The sequence below is a fragment of the Manacus vitellinus genome, unplaced genomic scaffold (genome assembly GCF_001715985.3).
Source record: "Manacus vitellinus isolate BGI_N305 unplaced genomic scaffold, ASM171598v3 scaffold_6_pilon, whole genome shotgun sequence".
In the NCBI taxonomy this organism is placed as follows: domain Eukaryota; kingdom Metazoa; phylum Chordata; class Aves; order Passeriformes; family Pipridae; genus Manacus; species Manacus vitellinus.
Genome location: NW_021940750.1, coordinates 37,642,917 through 37,665,527, shown reverse-complemented (window position 1 = coordinate 37,665,527; position 22,611 = coordinate 37,642,917). Strand labels below are relative to the sequence as shown.

At 46.1% G+C, this 22,611-nt stretch overlaps 1 protein-coding gene across 1 annotated transcript in view; it reads left to right on the top strand.

Annotated features, from left to right (window-relative positions):
• PRKCH (protein kinase C eta) overlaps positions 1-22,611 on the top strand; it is a 118,856-nt gene that overhangs the window by 70,526 nt on the left and 25,719 nt on the right. The window contains 1 exon segment of the mRNA XM_018082164.2: positions 2,469-2,623. Coding sequence (XP_017937653.2) covers positions 2,469-2,623 — 155 coding nt within the window.

Genomic DNA, 22,611 nt, shown 5'->3' with positions numbered 1-22,611 from the left:
TACTTACATAAATACACACACACACCATCCCTCGTCAGGCTGCTGGTAAATTAAATTACTTCCTGTTGAGGATCTGGCAGGAGGGATTTCTTTTTAAAGTACAGGCTTGAGGAGATGCCTGGACAAGCTGGGCTGGATAAGCATGTGTCATGTGGAGAGATCAGCAAGGAAGGAGGCGGGGAAGAATAGCGAGGAGATGTAAAATTGGCCTGAATGGCAAGGCAGAGGCAATACCGGTGCTGCAGCTGGAGGAAGGGCTGCCAAACAGGTAGGCACAGCACAGCCAGACTGAGTTGAACCAGCTGCAGTGAAGATGTGGCATTAGAGATCTGATAAGGGCTGAAGAGCCAAGGCTGCTGGTGGGTTTACACAGTTCATGCTGCTCCGGCTCAAACTGCTGCCGTAGATGAGTCAGCTTGGGTGTCTTTCAGTGCCCTCTAATAAAGGCAGAGTGAACAATGAAGTGTTGTTGTTTATATAGACTGGAGATAGCGTTTAACACATGGCCTTGGTGCTGCACACAGTAGTGCTGTGAGATTGCTGGGAACAGTGGTGAGGCTGCACTGCAAATTCTGTGTTTAATTTTGGGCCCCTCACAGCAAGAAAGACATTGAGGTACTGCAGTGTGTCCAGAGAAGGGCAACAGAGCTGGGGAGTCTGATGAGGAGCAGCTGGGGTTGTTTAGCCTGGAAAAAAAGAGGCTCATGGGGGGACCTTCTCTTTCTCTACCACTACCTTTTGGGGGCTTTAGCCATGTGGCGGTGGGTGTCTTCTTCCAGGTGAAAAGTGGCAGGCTGAGAGGAAGTGGCCTGAACTTGCACTGTGGGAGGTTTAGGTTTCATATTGGGAACAATTTCTTCCCTGAAAGGGTGGTCAAGTGCCTGGAACAGGCTGCCTGGGGAAGTCTTTTAAATGTCTCCATCCCTGGAGGTATTTAAAAGTTGTGTAGATATGGCACTTAGGGACATGGTTTAGTGGTGGGCTTGCCAGTGTTGGGTTAGTGGTTAGTTGATGATCTTTATAGGTCTTTTCCAACCCAAATGATTCCATGATTTAATGATCTTTATCTTCTGGAAGGAGCCCAGAAGGGACTGTTGGGCAGAGCCCAGGATGGCGTTGAGAAACAAGCTGTCCTCATCTGTCACAAGCCATTTGCTTTCCTGCTTGTGTCCATTGAGGAATGAGAGGATTTCTGGTTGCTTTTCTTCTGCTGTGTGCGTCTCAAGATGTTAATACCAGTAGTCATTTCAAGCTGGCTGGCTGCCAAAAAGTGGAGCACGACAATGCTTATCCTCTTAAACTTAGAGAAGGTTTAAAAGTAGCTTGTAGATGATTAACATCAGACATGGGAAGGGGCTTGTGGGGAAAGAAGGGCAAATGTTACTGTTAAAAGCCTGACTGGTCTAGGTTGAATTGTATACCTGTTTTCCAATTTGCTTGTTCCTGATACTCAGAGTAAAACTGAAACAATAAATACTGAAGGTTCTGAAACAATTATTAAGAGAAATTTTTGAACCAGACTGCAGCAATTCTAGGGTTTAGTTTTGGGACAGATCTCTGTGTGTCCTTCCTCCCACAATCAAACAAGCACCCCTTTTGCACATACTGAACCCCTACTCACTGTTAAGCATGCAGTTCAAGCAAATGAGCCTGCCTATGTGTAGGCTTTTGCAAAACCCAGAACAAAGCCAAAAAAGAAACCTCAGAGACCAGCAGCTGTGGTTAATGAACTGAACATTATCAAATGGGTTGCTTTTCTGCTCAGCAGAAGCTTTGATTTATACTTCATCCTTATCAGTTCCTCCGTCGCCCAGAGGTCTCTGCAGGTTAATCAGAGGAAAGCTGGAATCTGAGGGCCTGAAAAGCAGCTGCCATGCAAGTGTATGGCAGGAAATCCCATCCTGGAAAACAACATACATGCTTCAGAAATAATGGTGGGATGTCCTCGAGACAATGTTGTGCTGTCATGGCAAAGCTGCAGTCTGTGAGCAATCTGGTTATGCACGTTGTATTATGGAACATCTTTCCCCAGAGATCTGAGGTGTTTACTAGGGAGTGAGTGACCTTTTACAGATTTGTCATGTGTCACTCGGGTTAGAGAATGCTGATGGAGTATCATTCCTTGCTGTTTCAGGCTAAGGATAGTTCAGGGAAAATCCAACAGGAGCTGATTAGCGATGAGCATGCACCTACTGATATGCCCAATCCACATGTGAATGAGAATTCATTTCATGATTGGGGGCAAAACTTTTGGGAGGAGTGCAGGGCAAAGAGGTACTAACAGATCCTCCTGGTATTGACTTGATTTTTCCTGAAAAAGCATCAGCATTTCCCCCCCCTGTACACTGTCTCATGAGTACTTAATCTGTTTTTATTTGGGAGATAATGGTTTTACTTAAAGAGTTTTTTAGGCCCAACCAAGGATGTGATTAATGCTGTTCATGTTTGTTGTGTTTGCCTGTGTGAAGGATCGCCTGTTCTTTGTGATGGAGTTCGTAAATGGCGGGGACTTGATGTTCCACATTCAGAAGTCGCGTCGCTTCGATGAAGATCGGGCCCGGTTCTATGCTGCAGAAATTATTTCAGCCCTTATGTTCCTCCATGAAAGAGGCATCATTTATCGGTGAGCTCTGCATTTGTTCCTTCTCTTTGTCTGAACCCCGTGGCTGAGGTGATAGCTGGAGTTTCCTACTTGAATAAACAACTGTCACTTGCTATCCACCAGGAACAAGTTGTCAGCTGGGGTAACAGTACCTCCACATCCCCCCTGCATTGTTGGCCAAGGTGCACCACTTTCCAGGAAGAAGTGAAATTTCTGGGCAGGCATTAGATTAAACCTTCCTAGATTTTCTGGGAGGTGAATGTAAGCATATGTTGCTTTTGCCAGTGTGTGCCATGCTATCTAAAAGGCTGGGGTGTGCTGATTACACCAAAGCCTCTGTTTCCCTATAGCAGCTACAGACCTGTGTTTAAACCCTATGTGTTTGACGTATCTATCCAGTGCCACTCAGCCACTAAAAGTCTTCTCATTCCTGCCATGATCCTGCAGCAGGAGTTTTTCCTTCCTGTCGATGTCTGGCACCTTTGTGTTTGCAGCAGCATTGGAGCATTGTTGCCTCCCTGCATCAGCCTCCACTCCAGGTCTCAAGGCTGTTCTCAGGAAGCTATTTCCCACAGATAGCTTTCTTTTGTTATTTGTCATTGTTCTGTACTCAGGGGGGCAGTTTCATTATATTTTTTCCTTTCTGTACTGCTCTAGTGCTCCCCTGTGAGCTCAAGCATAAAGGCATAGAGCAGCCAGCATGGATCAGAGCCAGTCTGCTGAGCAGAGCCCTCCCTGGCCAGGGTGACCATTTGACCAGCGTCTTCCCATGTGCCCCAGAGGCAGAGCAAGGCCTCTTCTGGGGTGGAACAGGGCAGATGGAACAGGGAGATGTCAGCACTGAGACAGTCTGGTTGTACAGAACAGTTTCTTTCTGCCGTGCTTCGCAGGACAACTTTGGCATCCTCCTGCCCAGAGCACTGGAGAGGAGGAACAGACAGTTGTTTTCTTTGGAATGCTGTTACCTGGAATCCGGTAGCAAAACATGCATATTTGAGTATGGTCTACTGTAGCCCTGCTCAGTCCCACTTGTGGCATGCCAGCACTGCAAAGAATAATGTCAAGCCTCTCTTTTTTGCTTCATGGTTACGGTTGTACAGCTGGGACCCGGAGCTGGGTTCAGGATGGGACCGGTTCCAATCCCAGTCAGGCTCTGTTGGTGCCATTTCAGACTGTGGGTTGGGCCAAGTGTTGTTTGGTTTGGGACTTTACATAGTTTAACCCAGACATTAGTGCATCCTCCTGTGACAGATAAACCCAGGTTTGAACTCACTAAAACCAGAATAGCTGAGGGCTAAAGTGGCCAAAGGGCTGGGGGCTCTGTGGGGGGCACTTCCCTGTTTGCCAGTGAGATGATAGGATCAGTTAAGTAAAAGCAGCTTCTCTTGTCTCTTCCTAGCTCCAAGCAAGAAACAGATGGTCAGGTGAGGACAGAGAATATTAAAATATTTTTAAGTATGAAATCATATGATATAGATGGCACAGTGAAATAGAGAAGGAGTGTCATTTCAATGCTCTCCGGGCCCCGAGAGCATGAAAATGACTGGTGATAGATACCATATGTATCAAACTCCTAAAGCACAGTGATTGTCTGCATAGAATAGCAAATCTACTTACTCTACAGCTGGATTTCAGTGTAATTCTTCCCTTGTGAATAATGCCAGTTGCTGAAGAGAAACCCTGCCAGATAATTACACAAATGGCATTATCCTTAAAATAGTGACATCCAGTAGTTATTGTCAATCATTCAGCAGCAAAACTGTATCTGTGCATAATATAATGCCACTGTGCTTACAGCTTATCCTGTCCCCCCCAGCCTGCTGCCTGTCACAGGGCAGGAGTAACCGATCCCCCTGGATTTTGGCACTCTTCAAGTGCTGCCATAATTCATGATAGAAACTGGAGGAGTAATTGAAAAGCTCCTTGAACAACTGCACAGACTTTGATCTTGTTGAGAAACTGGTTAAGCTGTGGAGTCAGGTAGCTTCAGCTGCATGGTGCAGATTTGCAGGGGGATGACTTGGTTTCTTAAAATTAGACGGGGTTCTGGAAGATTTAAGAGAAGAGAGCTGCTGGCTGTGGTTGTACTGATCTGACGTTGCTTCTGTCAGGTCGCGAACACTGGACTCTAGAAGGGAGTCTGCAGTATAGAAGGGGTAATTCAGGAGGGAATCACTGCACTTGTGTAACAGAGGTTTGAGATTTTATGGTCAGAATGTGAGTGCTGGGAACAGCAGGGAGAGACAGCAGGCATAGTCTGACCAGAAAGCATTTTGCCACAAGTTATTCAAGGTGTCTCTTCTTTCTGGATTCCCAGGGTCAGCGGAGGAAGGGAGTTGCTGACCTAGAATACCCTGGGTCATTTGGTTTTCTTCTGGACTAAACTTAATAATACTGTATTTCTCCTTGCCCCTTCGAGGTTAAGCAGTTCGGGAGAGAATCTGCATTTACTAGTGCAATGAGCATTCTCCCGGTAAGTCAAGTTGCTTTTGCCCCAAGTGCTGCCAAAAGCAGGGCCTCCTCTCCATTCAAATGCCATGGAGGCTTGAAAACCAGCACTGGAAGTTCATCAAGAAGTAGCTGAAATGTGTCACTGTGACCTGGTGTGACAATGGTGGTAGCTGCTAAAATCAAGTGTTTGTTGATTCCTCTTTCAGCTGCACATACGGAGTCTGAAATAGCTCTAGTGCAGTACTTCTGCAAATGCTCCTGTGGGTCCATGACAATGAGGTTCTTGAGATAGATAGTATATTTTGGTTATTTGTGATTTTTTAATGTTAAAACTGGGCTTACTGCTGGATTGGACCTCTTCTCATAGGGTGGTTTTCATGATTCAACTGAAGTTTTAAGTGAGTTTGCTCCTCACTTTGAGGAAACTCCTTTTTGTTACTAAACCATGGCCAGAATAGAAGTCCTGTAAACACACACATATGTATTAAGTTTTTTTAAAAGTGAGTTTTCACTTTCACAGACCTTTATTTCTTTTCTTCATTTGCAACTCTGCAAAGGAGAGATGGCTTTCTGGCCTTATCAAGGAAAGATCTTTGTCTTGCCCTAAGATAAGGTTTAGCTGCCAACTTAGCAGGACCTATTTATAGTTGCTTCCTGAAAAAAATAACCAATCAGCACATACAGTCACTTATCCCATCATACAGGGGAATGCATCCAGACATGAAAACAAGCTTTTTACATGTTGCAGCACAGTGTATTGTACACACCTAACCACAGAGGAGTAGGACAAGGACATATTTGGGATCAGCTCGTGCTGGATGTTGCCAGGAAAAAGTTAGGTGATAATCAAGGCTGTTGTAAATAAAAATCTTTACTCACAGGGCAATGTTTGAGCACTGCTGCTTTCTTTAAGCTTACTTCTAAAGGAAAATAGTTTGCTGGGCTCTGTTGCAAGTAGGTTGGTTTGTCATTTTTATCTAAAGGTTGTATGTGCTATTTTTCTTGAGTCAGCTCTTCCAGACTTTCATTTTCTGGTTCAACAGTTCCCAGGGTAGGGAAAGCATATTTTGGCTTCTGTGCATGCCAGAAACAAAACAAAGCAGTGTATCTGAGCAGAATTAGGTTGCGCAGTGGCTTACTCAGGGCAAGTGATCTAGTTCACTCACAGTCTGCTAAAAAGCAAAGATAGTGAATGATTTTAAGGGTTTATTTTAAAAGCAGTAGCTCCTTCCGTGTAGTGTTACTGTAAGAATGGCTGTTCTGCCCTGCTGCCCTCAAATTCAGGCCTCTTGCACAGGCTGATGTACAGCTTTGCTAATGGATGGGTCCACTTGCTAAGGTCTCCTACGTGGTGTCCCTCAATAGAGGCACCATACCTGCATGCTGAGGGCAATTGCAAATGTTTCCTTAAACTTAGTTGTTGTGGGGCTGGATTTTTTTTGGAGGAGGGGGCTTAGGGGCTTAGAGTACGATAATGACCTTTCTACAGGCAACATAGAGCAGTCAGCCCAACCGAGTGGCACAGCCTTAACTTTTCTGACAAACCTTCTTTCTCTCTCTCTAAAAATATGTCTCTCAGTCACTTTTCAGAACACATCTTCACTACCTGCAGAGGGATTACAGGATGCAGTACATAGTGACATACCTGAACTAGAGCTGGAAGCAGAGGAAGTATCACTTTTTCAGCCTGCATTTTAATGCTGGTTTTGCCAGCCTGAGATATGGAGTTGGATGGTCGAGACACTCAGGTGCCCCAGCTCACCATTTGGCACAGCACAGTGTCAGATACATCCTTAAGGCTATAGAGAGTGTAGCATGCAGGTAATGTAGCTGACCAGGAGCCAGAGGAGCTAAAAGGCTGGGCTGGAGAGTCTGGGAGAAGGACTGGTTATTGGCTGGCTGAAGAACCTTGTTTTTATCCTGAGGGCTCATGCTGGTTAGCTCATTCCACTGTCTTTGTGTCTGTATTGAAGTTTCTAATGCAACCCACACATCTAGAGATGTTTGGGGTCTGCTTGTGCTCCATCACACCTCTGGATGTGGGATGGTGTGCATGGAGTCCCTGTGCTCTGATGTGGCACCAGCCACCATTAAGTAGGTCCTGTGACTTGATGGTGTTTATTGGCATGCGTGGTCCCTTTGGAAGGCAAAAGATAATTATACAGTTATCCAGATGAGACCATGGTCTGGCCTTGGGGCTGAACACTAGCTCTTGGTGAAAATAAGATAGGCATATTAACAGGAAGTGATTGCTCTTCTGTGTGTTACCTGAAAGCATCTCCTCTATGTGTGTGGCGTTCTTAGGAGAGGGGAACACTCTGTCTCTCCTGGAATCTGGAAAGACTGCTGGGTACTGGCCAGGTCTCTAAAATCATCACCTTTCTGTAGTGTAGGTGACCCATTAGGTCTGCAGCTGTGTGTCTCATAACTCTTGGCTTTTATAGGGAATGGGCTTTTTGCAGCAGGTTAATTCCCTGCCAGTTCAAACCTGTGACACTTAAAGGAAGCTTTACATAAGCCTTTTATGGAGACCAGTTTTGCTGGAAAGACTCCTATTAACTGTAACAACACTAAGATTTCTTTCAGCAAAATCAATTAAAAATTACGTGCTGAAAACAGAAGCTGAATGCCTTTCCTAATTATGTACAGCCACTGTTAACAGAGCAACTTTTATTAGTGTACTGTTTGTTTTTTCCATGGGTCAAGGCAGCGTAGACATGGGATTCCTCATGTTTGCTCTCTGTTGTTTTTTGGTTGTTTTTCTTTTTGGCAACTGGTGATTTTGTTTATTCTCATTCCATGCCCTTTTTCACATCTGGAGCCAGATCTTATTTCCCCTGAAGTCAAGGGGCTTTCCCCAGGGAGATAAATTAGCAGTTGAACTGGATCTGTGACTGATACCAGCAATGCTCTGTGGGGCAAACTGGCTGCCAGGGCAGGGGCTGTCCCAGGGATTATCGATGGTTTGCTTAGGTGCTGTGCATAGCTTTGTTTTCTTGGCAAACAAAGATAAATCTTTTGTTCAATTAGGTGTTTTTAAGCTTTTCTGAAAGAGAGAGACCTTGTAGCAGCCTGGAGACATTATAGCAGCCTTCTAATACCTAAACAAGGCCTACAAGAAGGCTGGAGAGAGACTTTTTACAAGAGTATGCAGTGAAGGACAAGGGGAAATGGCCTTAAGCTGAAGGAGGGTAGATTTAGATCAGATATTAGAAAAAAATTCTTTAATGTGAGAGTGCTGAGGCACTGGTACAGGTTGCTCAGACAAGCTGTGGCTGCTCCATCCCTGGAAGTGTTCAAGGCAAGGTTGGACGGGGCTTGGAGCAACCTGGTCTAGTGGAAGGTGTCCCTGCCCATGGCAGGGGGTTTGGAATTAGATGAGCTCTGAGGTCCCTTCCAACCCAAACCATATTATGATTCAGTGAATGTTTTTGCTTGAATGTGCTGCAGCAGATGCCTCTGTAGGTACTCTTTGCTGATTTGATGGATTTTTATGCCTCCCTCTTCCCCACCGATTCTTCTGTGTATGGAGAGTCATGTTGTTTGCATCTGAGAGGAAAGGGTGGGAAAGAGCTCAACCAGTGCCAAAAGAGGTGTGAGTCCCCTCTGTGGAGCACCATAACCTCTGCTGTGGGATCTGGTCCCTATTGCTCTGAGAGCTCCTAGAACTCCAGTGCTTTGCAGAACTGGAGCCCTGAAGACCAGAGCAGATATATGTAAGGAGAACAAAATGAAGGATGATGCTATGTTATGAGAACAGCAGAAAGAATGAAATATAAGCTGATTATATGGTGAATGAGTGAAACAAATCAGCTAAAAACTGCAAGCTGGCACAGAATAACATATCAGCAGCCATGTTCCTACAGCAGCTGCTTATTGTAGAAGAGGAATTTTCATGGCCGAGTCTCTGGAAACACTTCATTCAGCTTTAGAAAATATAAAGGGATGTCTCTGAGGGTCAGGAGTGTAGTGATGTCTGTGGCTATCTTATCTGACAGTCAACAGCTCGTGTAGACTGATTTGTGCTTCTAGACACTACGTCTTCCACATAGTTTTCCACTCAGATGTGGTTGTTGCACGCTTGTGAGATGGGCTCTTTTACAGCCTCTGGCATGCAGTGCTTAAAGGGTTGTTTCTCTGTACTTGATCAAATGGAAAGTGCAGAGAAAAAAAGCCCAGCCTCTCACGTTTCGATGTCATGTTTAATCAGTCAGTGTGCAGGACAGTTTAGTCCTGATTTACAGTTATGCTTACGAAGAGCAGTCCTGTTTTGAGATCCACACATCAGATCTCTGTGCCCCATTGACTCCACTGTATATCGTCTGTGAACTTTGATGGAACTTTCCACATGACTAAGGACTACTGAATAGCCTACAGAAGTTGTTGGCTCTGCTAGTGTCTACTTTTCCTTTATGGTTATTTAAAGGGATTGATTGGAAACCTGCAAACCCTGCACATAATGAGTTTGTATAAATCATTAAAAAACAGAGCTCGAAGGGGCCTCAAGAGTTTGTCTGGTTCATACCCCGGCCCCAAGGCTGGAGAACCCTTACCTAAATGCAAATCTCTCATACTTTCACTCTTCTCCTTTGCTGTAGCTCTTACATTTGCATGTAATAACTTGTGAACTCTTACAGGCACAGACTCTCATTTACCAAACGTTTGCAATGAGAGGTCAGTGTTAGTCAGGAATTCTGGTACTGGTGCAATAGAAATAAACAGCACTGCTCCTCTGTGCAGGGGGATAAGTGATTACCTGTGATTTGTGTTCTGACATTCTTTTTGTGACTAATACCTCGTTACGAAGGCATTTCGCAATTAAAAAGCAGGCAGATGCAATTAAGAAATAGCTACATGTAATGATTACAGACAAGTTCTTAAAGAAAGGAGATTTGGAGACCAGGTTTAGGCTCAATCTTTAAGTCCCAGAGTACCTGCGAATATTTAGATTAGGACTTCTGAAACTAAAAGCATTTCTGCAAAAATATTGGTTTTCTGCCTTTCCCACCCTCTTCATTCTACTTTAAAGGCATAGAAGTCATGAGAAGGAGAAAAAACAAAAATTTAAATAAATTTGAAGATCTTATCTAAAGTGTATTTTTAAAAATTGCCCCTAAATATTGTTGCTATGTTTTCAGCCAGAACTGTTCATCTGACTTTTAACATATTCCTTAATATCAAGGACATTCAGGTCTATGATTTTACGAATTTTGAAAACATTCGCTCTAAGATCTCCAAAATTGCCCAGCATTAATCCAGTAATTTTATTGATCTCTGTACCCATCTCGAACCGAGAAAGCTTTTAGTATTAATGTCAGAGAATATGAGCCCTGGGTTAGCATTAGAGAGCCTGATATATATAGCTGAGGAAAAGGTCTCTCTGTCAACTTTAATAAATGTTTTGTACAACTTTTTAAAACGTTATGCCAGCAAAATGCTGTTGCATCTGCTCCCTCTGACTTGCTGAAATGGAGGATTTCTTGCAATGCAACGTGTTGCAGCGAGTGAAGCTGCTGTGTGTGTAAGGGAGACAGTGAGAGATTCAGTGTTATTGAAATACTTGGCCTGCAGCAACTGCCGGAGCTATCCAGGGATAATTTGACTTACTCTTTTAGCTGTAGCAAGATCGGCACCTGATGTGTCCTTGGTCAGTAATACCAATGTTTAGGTTTTATTCTTTGTGCCAGTGGGCAGGCAGACACTCTGCTTTTATGGAAACAGAGGAATTTTGTAAAGCCACACAGCAACCTTTAGTATCAGTGGTGCACCACATTGTCTGTAGATTCTAGTTCAGAGCCATCAGCTGCCTGTAACAATATAGATATAAACCAGAAATAATAACACAGTATAAAATTTAAATTATTACATGACAGTGCTGCATGGTATGGCACGGCAGTAGCTGTCTGGTTTACAATTCAGAATTTCTGTGGGAGAAAATTCCCTTTTTTCTGCCACTGGTACTGTGGGCAGGACAGTGGGCACAGCTTTGTTTCTGCCCTCTGTGTGCCAGCAGAGCTGGTGCTGGGGCTTGTTGTTAGCTGCTGGTGTTGGCCAGGATGCAGGATGTGAAGGCTACTCCCGTGGAGCAAGGGGAAAGCATTTCTCATCACTTGCCCTCTGAGTCATTGCAGCTTTGCTGTTAATAGGATGGAGAACCTCCCCTTTTATGAGGCCGTGCCTAAAGGCACAGTTTAGTCTTGGATTTGTATTACCTGGTTATTATTCCACTGAAGTAGTGGCGGCATTCCAGCTGACAACAATGGGAATGGGAGCAAGCCTTCAAGTCCCAACCGTGTACAAATGTGATATATTCAAAACCACGGAGATCCTCCGGGCTCTGAGCTGATTTCTTCTGAATCAATTAAAGTTTCACAAGCACAATATATTATTAACATCCAGAGCTGCTTTCACAAATCTCTCGGCAGCATAGTAGAGACGTGCTCATGAATCAGGAAAATTGCTTCCAAGTAGGAGAGGTTATTTACTAACTAAATCCCTGATCCAGGCATACTGCCATGGAAAATTTATCCAATAGGATGTGTACGTTCACATCTGAAGCATTTCTGATCTACATTTCAGGGAAGGCAGCAGTGTCCTGGTGCCTTGCCAGAGTGGGTCATGCCATCTTTGGTTATTGTGTTGGAAAAGGAAAGGGGCTGGAGGAGGAGACAGGGCAGGGGTAAATGGGGAAAAGCAGGGTTAACTCTGCAAGTTAGCAGGGGGAAATTATTCCATGTGCAAACCTGTGTTGTAAAGGGATGGTAGGAAGTGATCCTTTCAGACTCTTCAAGGGTTTTCAAGTAAGCCAGTGTGGGTTGTTGTAGTGAGGCTGTAGCACTTCTTGGTGTCCAGACACTGTGGCACTCATGAGCTGGTGTGTGACATTTAGCAAGCAAGCTTTGGGTTTTCTCCTCCCTTCTCTGGATCTGGTTACATTCCTTTTGACATTTACCTGAATATGAAAATGTAGCAAGGTCCCATGTCCTTGTTGAGTTGTGCCTAAAAGCTGAGTTCGTGTGCTTTGTATTTCTCTTTGTCAGTCTCTCTTAACTGTAGGTTAAGGAATCATGTGCTTATCTGTGGTTTTGTCACAATCTTATCAATTTAATGTTGCTTTCTGCATTGCCTGCACCTTCTCTAAATTTTTTTCTCTCTCTTTATCCTTTGTAGCCATTCTTCCTAACTGGAGCTCCCCATTCCAATGTTCCTCACGTCACTAGTTCAAAACTTGGTGCCCTAACAGCAGCTTTACAGCCAGAATTTCTACCTTCAGACACTGTTGAGCACAGAGGGAGCAAAAATCTTGGCAGCTGGCTCCTGCTCCTTGCTTCTCTGCCCAGCCTTGATAAATGAGAAAGCTAAGGAGCTCCTCTGACTCTTGCCAGCTGGCCAAGCTCCCAAAGAGATAGTCCACCCACTGCGAAGGTCAGAAGGCGGCACTGCCCGGCTGCTCTTCCCTTGCATCAGCACGGAGCGTGGAGCAAGAGCTGGTCCTGCCTGTCCTGCTCCTGCTGGGGTCTCCTTGGGGCCAGGGCCAACCCCTGCAGGAGGGTGACAGCTCTTGGTGTCCTCTGTGTCCTCTGTGCTGCTTTTGAAGAGTTCAGATTTGGGATGGCTGATCAGTGGTGGTAGGTTTAAGATAGACTGGTGTAACTCAGACCTGAAATCATGATTTTTTTTTTTTCCCTATCCTTACACTAAGAGAAAATGCCTAAATAATGTTTTGGAAAGGAACCAGAGCAAACGGAGACCCGCTTTCAAACCCCTAAAGCCACAAGTCATCTGTGGCATGAGTGGGCTGAAGTTGGATTCATGAGTGGAAAGTCTCTGTTTCCCACATCCCTTTACACTGTTTTGATCTTTTGAAATTGCCCTGCTCACTCAAATGGGTGGCTACCCTGACTGAGATAGCCCCAGGGGCAAAGACAGGTATTTTGTGTGATAAAATTAATGGGAATCTGTCTTGCAGCCTGCCCTGTTTACTGCACCTTATTGACTCTACTGAGAGCTACCTTTGGGGTCCTTTAGGACTGATGGTTTTCCCAAGCCACAGGGCAGTCAGGAGAATTTCCTGCCAGAGCTGTTGGATGCTGCTTTTCAGCATCAGCTAGTGGCATCTCTGAATCCTCACTGGCCAGGAAGCGAGACAGCAAATGCCAAATATTGCCATGAACCAGTAAGCTGATATTGGAGTGGGGACACGTGGAAGAGAGGGGATGTCAGATGATGGTTTCTGGAGGCCTGGCTGTTACCTCTGCATGAGTTAAATGTGTCATGGAGTATCGGGTATCTCCGTGTTCTGTCATGTCTAGGACAGGTTAATTGAAGTCACTGCTTGACTGTCCGAGAGGCTTCCTTACTTTCTCTTGACTTTCTTACAACCAGACTCATGCTGAAATTCTCCACCTCTTCTCCAGGGAAGCTCCAGATATTTCCAAGTCTTGTGTCTTCCTTGAGGCCTTGCTGTAGTTTGTGATACTTCAAGCTGTTCTCCTGTTCCCTGGGGGATGCAGTTAGAAGACAGCTGTCTCTATAGAGGTGACTTATAGGTGTGGGCACACCATTCCCAAAAGGTTCTGATTTCCCCAAAGCCCACGCTGAGTATGTAAGTGTGCCTGTATCCAGTGGCTATAACACAGACACTGCTCACTTGCTCCCAGGCTTTCCTTGGGCTCTGTTGGCAGGGCCATGGGCAACATTGTGTCTGTCCCAGGCGCTGTTATATAAGGAGGAATTTCAACATTAGTTACGTGTCTTGGCTTTAGGTTTCATTCTGTCTCTCCAGACACCAGAATTAGTCTCAGAAGATTGAGTGTGGCTACTGCAAACAAAACAAACAAATTTTATTTCACAGGCTTTGGGCTCCACTGCTTTCTGCAGGAGCATCCACTCTTTTGGGATGTTTTCCCTTTGTTTCCCTGCCACTGAGAAGGGACAGCAGTTTTTCTGGAGATGTTGCCAAGCATAGCTAACACGCTCAAATATCTGAGCTGCAGGAAGGCTGGCACTTCCAGTCAGGCTGATTAAAAAGGAAAATTTAACATGTCCCTTTGCTCTCAGCCACCTTCCTCGATTCTGAAGGGCTGGAGGAGGGAGGGATGGATGGGCAGAGGCACAGCACTGTTGCCATCAGGGCTGTAGAGGTTGGCTGGCACAGAGGTGTGTGCTGGGCCAGAGGTATCTGTGTAGATCATGTTCTCCCTAATGGCTTTCCTCCCCCGGTTTGAAGTCATTAATGCTCGTTAAGCCAGGATGGAAACAAACCCAAACAACAACAGTCTACAAAATAATTCCATCACTCCAGACTGGTTCTTTTTTTTTCCTCCAGTGAAGCAATTAGTCTCCTGTGATCCCATTTTTAGCCAGACTGGAAACAGCCAGCCGGACAATAGTGAATTCCTATCCTGGCAGGGCAGTCACCGGATCCGCTCCCTGATGGGAAAGGTGAGGCGAGTTCCCTCGCCTGTCTCTGGGGGAAGAATCTCCCTAAAGAAATTCCTGTGGGCCTTGCTGAAAGCCCTATTTTTGTGCAGCCTCTCCTGGTGAGTCACAGCCTCTGGCTCTCTGGCTACTCTGAGAGCTCTCTGTACTTCGGGTGTTCTCCCAGCCCACTGTAGGGTTAACCCTTCTGTGGTTTTGCTCTCATGCATGTACAGCCTGTCCCACTCACTGGCTGATGATGTTGATTGTAGGTGCCAGAAAGTCATGAAGTAATCTGTGGTTTATACCAACACAGGCCAATGTAGGACTTGCATGGAGGCGGGCAGGATTTTTCTAGTCTTGTTCATCTGAGTGGTACTTTATCCTAGGAATGGCTCAGCCTGTGTAAAGGGACAGCGCTGCAAAGCAGGGCACTGAGTGATATGAGTGGGGTCTGGCAAAATTCAGGGTGTGTGGTAGGGAGGAGATGGGCCAGCTAAAGTCACTGAAACTGCCTTCTGAACAGGTTGCCCAGAGAAGTTGTGGATGCCCCATCCCTGGAAGTGTTTAGGTGTTCAGGTTGGATGGAGCTCTGAGCAACCTGATCTAGTGTGTGCCATCTCTGTCCATGGCTGGGAGGTTGTAACCAGGTGATTTGTACGGCCCCTTCCAACCCAAACCATTCTGTGATTCTGTTCTATGATTCTGTGAAGTCCTGTGGTGGCACCACACAGGGCTGTGACGCAGCTTGGCCGGAGCCACCTGGGAAATGTCTCGATTCCTGTAACTGGTTGCAACGTGAAGTGACGTCCTCTGCCCAGGGCAAAGCCTGCAGCTGTGCCGCACACAGGGCCTTCCTCTTGCCTCTGAGGTTTTTGTAGGATGTGGGGAAGCACTGGATTCCCCCTCCATTGCTGCACCTCCTTGCAGGGCACTGCCTGCCAGGCGTGCAGCACCCTCACTGCCCTGGAAAGCTTGGATGGGAGAGGGTATGAAAGGGCAGGTTCAGGTTGGAGAGCAGTGTGACCATGCTGCTCTGAGAGAAAGCTTAAAATCACCATAAAAAGGGACCTTGCTCTCTTTGCCTTCTAAAAAGCAGCCCTGATGGCACTTAAGCAGCTGGCCAGTGCTAAACCCGAGTACTTCCCTTTCAGGACGCAGGAAGGCTCTAAGCCCAAATCCATGTTTTAGCTCATGCACACGAGGTAAAAGCCACAGGGTTGCTAGTCAGGTGCCAGGAAAAGCTGCAGCTGCCCAGAAAAGGGCATCTGAGGACAGAGGGGAGCTCTGCTTGCTCGACTGCTGGGATTAACAGCAGTTCACCGCGTGTTTGAGTAGTGTGTCACCAGTGCTGGAGCTCTGACTTCTGTGGTATGAAGGTGCCGTGTGGGCACCAGGGCTGTTGGGCTGTGGAACGCTGTGCCTTGAGATGGAAAGCTGGGGTGGAGAAACACTTGGCAAAGAAATCTGCCATGCAGGCTCATGCAGGGGATGCACAGCGAAAAGTGTTCCTGCCTGATCCCTGAAGCTTGGATCAGTGCTGGGGCAGAGCCTGCTGCATCCAAGCATTGCACTGGGTGTCAGCTGCACCCGCTCCATGCCTGGGCAGAGCCACTTTGGTTGCTGTGGAGGGATGAAAGGCTGTTGATAAGCGTTGTCATCCTGCTGGGTGTTTTCTCTTTTGAGTCATTCCAGCCATGGTGATGGTTGCTGGAGGTGCCAGGAGTGACAGCAAGCGCTTCGGGTGGGGGCAGCAAACCAGCTGCCCAAGGGTTGAGTTCCAGGTAGCTGGGGTGGCTGTGGAGACACAGCCATATGCAATGGAAAATCAAGGATTGAAAACCAGGAGTACAAAATGAAGGAATTGGCTGGAGAGGAAGCAAGATGGGTTTGCATTTGTATCACTGTGGTGCTTCCCAAGTCACCACAGGGACAATGTGAGGTGGGAAGTGAAAGTAACCATGTGTTTAAAAGCTGATTCCAAATGCCCTTGGATGTAATCTTGATGTGAAAGCAGCTGCTATGTCGTGTTGTGGTTGCTTTCCTGTCAGCAGTCTAGCACTGCTCTCACAACCACGAGATCATTTCATGTACCATGAAACCTTTTCTTGTGCAAAATCATGAAGAAGTTTGCAAACCATTTGTGAAGTAAAGCACTGTGAGATCTGCCTGAGAACAGAGATGGAGGAGAGGTAAACCACACGTGAATGGTGTCCCCAAAGAGCAGAGAGGACACAGGTCATTTATTGCTCCTTGTCTGCACATCCATCTAGAACAGTTCCAGGGGTTCATTACCTTTAATGTGTCTTTTGCGGGTGATGCATTTTAGCATGTTAGTATTAAAATAATTCCCTCTTTATTCCTTTTTCTCGGGGCAGAGTCATTCTGCTTTACCTGAGCCTCCATGGGCTTCCATTAGTACTCAATCAATTATTTATTCATGGGAGAGTATCTGAAAACTGCAGTCCAGTCTGAGAGCAGCAGCACTTGACTGTGTGGATGAGTTTGAACTACTGAACCCACTGGAATTGTCAATAACATTAAGAACTGCTTTCCTGCCACAAAATAAAAATATGGCCTTGTAGGTGGAGTGTGCTAAACCTTGATGAGGATATGAGCTAAAAACCAGTGTGCTTTAGACGTCACCTGGGTGTCCCTTTAGTGAGCACAGACAAGGAGGTTTTTGAAAACCATCTTGTCTTCGAGTTGACTAACTTCTGTATTGTGATCGAAAATGTGTATTGTTGTGCAGTTCTGGCTCGTGTAAACATAGGAGGTCTGGACGGAAATTCTGTACTTCTGAGTTTTGATCTGATGTGATGCCTCAGCAAGGGGCACCAAGATTTTTTGCCTGCTGTTTCTTGTTCCCCCTAGACTAGAAATAAGTTTCAGTGGAGAATTGTGGTGTCTTTTTCCTGACAAAAGGGATTTATCATCAAGACGCTCAAGTGTACAGTCAAGGCCTGTGTAAGCGAGAGGACAGCTTCAGATCTTCCATAGCTAAAACAGTAAAATCTGAGTATACCTAGAGGCATATTCCCAGGTATACAGGCATACAGCACCCCTGGGTATCCTTCTCCATAGTCATATGTTGCAGAGGCCAAAGTGCCCCACTGCACTGAGGAGATTGGAGTTGGGTTGCAGTGATTCTCATGCAGGGACTTGACATATCAGTGTGCTAAAATCTCAAGAGCTGCGCAGTGTAAAGACAGGCTTTCCTTATTCATGTCCCATTTTTATTCTTTTCCTCAGTAGGGTCAATGGAGACATGCTTATTTTCGTTTTCTGATTCATTTGTTTCATATATAACAGGAACAGGGGACTTGGCAGCTCTTTGTGCATGGTAGCCACGTCAGGTGAGCATCACTTGACTTCTGTTCTAAGTTACTTCTGTTTTGCTTGCAATCAGGCAACCACCTAAGGCACCTGATTTGGGAACTTTGATAGCCTTGTCATCTGGTCAGTCAAATTTTAGAGGGGCTGAAGTGCCTTGGGAAAGCACTTGTTTCCCTGTGCCAGCTGAAGAGGGAGCCTGAACCAGTGAGACTCGTGGGTTAAGTGCCTGATGTGACATGAGGACATTTTTCATGGGCAGTTTGGGGTCTGTTTGATGCTATGGCATTTGGGGTGACACATGGGATCTAGTCTGTCCCTGTTGACCTGGCACAAAGGTCAGTGTCACTGGTTCCTGCATGCAGGCAGCTTGGGAGGAGTCCCCCAGAGTGGGAGTGGAGCTGCAGAGAACTCCACATGCCCAGCCTGGAATTCCACCTGGCTCCGCCCTGCTTATCCACGGTCCTTGGGCTTCACACAGCCGGGGGTGAATCACCTGTAATGAGTGAATAGCAACAGTAATCCACATGAAATGAAAAACTAAATCTTGGGATAATGACCTATTTGCTAGGCTCCCACAAAAACCTCTTCTATCTGATATTTAAGTGGTGGTTGTGGCCAAAAGCAGGGAGACCAGAGCATTTAGGAAAGCATTTTGTTTACCTGCAGGTTCCCTGGAGTCTTGAGCAAAAAAGAGTCAATGATATCAGTGATGGTGTCAGTTTGTTCCAAGGGGAACCAGGCAGTACCCCCTCCTGTGCAGTACTGGGATGCCTGTGTGCTTTGTGCCCACAATGTGTCACTAGCACGGAGACTGTTCTTTTGCTCTGCACATAAAAATTCAGTGCAGATGGTGAGATTTTCAAAAGTATCCACGCTGGGCCAGCACAGATGCTCCTTCAAAAGTTAGTAGTAAGTTTGCCAGTGGAAATCTACAGGCTAAAGCAAGGTGCTTTCAAAAATCCTGTCTAAAAATACAGTACTTCTGCCTTCAGCTTTGTTTATTCCATTATAGAAAGGAGATTAGTGCCTATAGCCTTAGCTTTATAAATCTGGATCTGTAATTCAGAGCCTTAATAAGGTTAAGTAATTTTTTTTTCCCAGAGTCTATTTCAAAATCGAGTTAACTTGACAGGACTTTTTTCCACTGATTTACCTGGATTCAGGATCAGGCTCAGAGTAAAGTTAATCTTATCCATATCAGATGAATGTGGGGAAGTCTGCCTGACAAGACATACAGGTTCAGTGCAGGAGTGGCCTTCCCAAAGAGCCCTGCTGGCATTGCCAGTATCAACCCAGGTTGATCTGCTGCTCAAGCTGTCACCAGAGGCAGTCTACACACATCATCCTGATGGATAGGGCCATCTTTGTTTTCATTTCTATTTTCTTTGATATTTCTGAGAGTGAAATATTCCTAGTAAGACTGGAGTGTGGGGAGGGTGGATGTCATGGAAGTGGTGAGATTAGCAGTGAGAGCAGGAGAGTTGCTTTAGTGCTGGCTGCCTCCTCATTCCCCCAGGGCAGGCTCAGTGGCACACAGTGGTGAAATGGGGACCTGCCACTATGTGCTGGTGAAAGGAGGAGCCTTTACAGCAGTGCAGTCCAACCCTGATCCTACCAGGACAGCTTGGAGATGGGACAGGGCCTTCGAGCAGCTCTGTGGTGGGCTATGGGCAGTTGGTGATGGCTAATCTTGGATAACTCTTTCACTCCATCTTGCAGCGTTGAGACCGTGTTGTGCTGTGGGATCAAACCTGATTTCATTTTAATTTCTGTATCAGGCTTTGAATCAACATTAGTCTATTTTTGTCGAAGTGACACAACAGGCTTATGCTTTTTAACATCTCCTGGCACCATCAGTCATAAGCCCACACCTGATTTTGTTTCATGCATTTGGGTCTCGAGTCTGTTGTACTCCTCCTCTGAAGACTGCAGGCAATGGGATGCACAGAAAGAATCATTGTGGTTGTGGGTTTTTTTTTTTTCTCTTTCCCGCTCTTTCTGGCAAGGGTAAAATAGGAGCTCTGTTGGGAGCAACTCAGCAAGTAATGTTTCAGGGCCAGCAAATTCCAGTGTTGCTGCCCAGTGGGACTGAGGAGTCTATCATAGGACTAGGCTGGCGGCTCATCCGGAGAGGGAACGCGTGGCGTGCATACCAAAAGCTGGACACGAGGCCTTTTTCTGTCCACCTCTCCCCTTCCTGCACTAAACAGGAGGACATTTGCTCTGGGATTCAGGGAAATACCTCAAGTGTAACTCCTCTTTTCCTGATTAGAGTCCCACATAAAAGCGCAGCAGATAATATATAGATTATATATACGCATATATGTATAAAAAAGATACGTACACCAATTTGGACATATATATATATAGGAATTGTGCCATCTTTGGGATTACTCCAACGTGGCAATCTCCAGCGCATCTGTGTTTCAGCAGTAATGGCTCTGGCTCGTGGCTGCCCCATTTCACAAGAGTGTCTTTTTGCCCTTGTAAAGCTGCCTTTGGACACTGTCATTAGCTCTCCTACAGCTACCATATGTGTAATAAAGGGGAAGCTTATAGGTGTGCCTGACCCCAGAGGGACTCAAGACACCCGTGAGGCCCCACTGGATCTGTACCAGTTGGATTCAGATCCACTAACATGGTGGAAGCTTTGTGATTATCTGTTGTGGTATGCCGAGAGTTTTTTAGTTATGCCTGTATACTTGAGCCTACCACTCTGTTTTAACTGGAGGATGAATCATGCCTGCTCATCTCAGCAGCAATGAAATCCTCTGAGTAATTGTGTTCGCTTCCACAGGCACTTTTCTGAAGTGCCCAGAGGGAGGGGAGGTGGGATGGCTGGTGCTTCAAACCATGAGAAGTCTTGGATCCCTGGTCATGCCGTCTTTGCTGTAAGAGAAGTCGGTGCCTTGGGCGCTGCTTCGTCTCTGGAGCAGCAGGCCCAGGGAGTGCCCAAGGGCAGGGAGGGTGTTCTGATGTGGTCTGGGGAACTGGGTTCCAGCGAGCCCGTGCCAGCAGGAAGGGGTCAGGCAGACGGGCAGCTGGCAGCACTGGGTTCCAGCCCATCTCTGCCAAAATCCCCCGGTGCTGCCCTAACTCAGGCAGATTGCTTGCATAAACTTGTCCTTGTGCTTGAAGAGCTGCTTGACTTTTAAGATTAAAATGTAATAACAGCTCTTCTGGATATAAGTACTGCCACTCTGAGTTTAGTCTGAAGCCCAAACAGCAGGGCAAGACTGTATTTTAAAGCTTATTCAGACTTATCCCTGTGAGTGTGCAAGACTGACACCGAGTGCCTTTGGATATCCTGAAGACCACAGATGCAGGTGGGTGTGAGGATCTCCCTCTGTCTGGCACAAATTCACACACCTGTGACCTTGCCCTCAGGCGGCCCTTGGGCATGTGCTGTGATGAGAGTTTTTAGATAAGTTCATCTGTGTGTTCTGGTGTTGTTTCTGACCCCAGACATGAATCCCTATTGCATCAGTCTATAACATCTTGTGTTGCAAGAGAGGTGGAGCCTGCTTTGGAGGCTGGGTGTCCGTAATCCATCTCAACTTTATCCTAACCCACAGGTGCAGAGCATTTTAAAAGGTCTGTGCTCTGTGTGCCAGCAGGCAGGGATTAGGTGATGCAGAGAAAAGCCATGAGGCTCTGTTGTATTCTGCCACATTCCTCCTCTGCAGCTCTCTGCAGAGTCTGTAGGGTGTGTTGTGGTGGGATGAGGCTGTAAAGTCCCCAGGCATGGTGCTGGAGCACTGCTCAGGTGCTGAGATGCTCTGCCTCCCACAGCTGCCCAAAGCAGCCAGCGAGGACAGGCGGCTGTCCCCTGTTCAATGGCCTAGCAATGAGTGTGGATTTTCAGTGGAGTTTCTCTTACTCATACCACTATCCTGAGTCTGAGTTGGATCCTTGAATCATTATATCACATTTCTGCTATTGCTTTGTTTTGGGGAAATGAGAAGTTCAGCCTGGAGCCATGGTGGCTGTATTTACGGTCCCTAAACACTTAAGTGTGGTCAGCTTTTGAAAACAACTTCTGGCTGTTAGGACAGTGCAGAAGGGCACTTGCTGTGTTTCGTTGCTACTGTCTGGTAATTATGAATTACAGAATCTGGAGGCATCTTCCCTTCATTTCTGTCCTGTCACATTGCACTGCAGGTTGCAATACACCACATCCAGGCTGTCTGCATGCCTACTGGTGGTCTGAATGTGTTTGCACCTCAGAGGTTGTTTGGAAACCAGAAGAAATGTTTTCTTTACCCAAAAGAATGTTTTTCAAGGAAACAAGGAGTTGAAGTTACATTTTGCAGTCCCTGTGCTGTAATTTGGACGTTACTTCGTGCAGTACTGGGAAGGATGGAGCACACAGACTAAATCCCATGGGATTTGGGGGATTGTGCTGTGAAGCTGTGGGTGTGTAAAGCAATGCTTTGCATCTCAGCATGTCAGCCCCATGCAGTGATTTATGTAAATGGTTATGCACAGGTTATATGCTGTGTAACAAAGTCCTACCTCTGGTTCTTCACTTGGTGCTGTGCCCACAAGGGTGTCCTGTGTAAGCACAGGGGGGCTGCTCCACCTGCGCTAATTTTTCCCTTTAAAATATGACAGGAGTTGAATTAGATGAAGCCTCTGAGGCTGGAAGGGAGCAACAGCTCATCCTTTTAATTGGCAGCAAAACTCATGATTTCAAACTGTTTTTCTCCAGCTCGATGCAGCTTGATCTTTTTCTGATCTGGTGTTTCATTTGTGATTTCAGTGTTTCCTCCTACCCTAAAGATGTTTCTAAGCAAATAGCA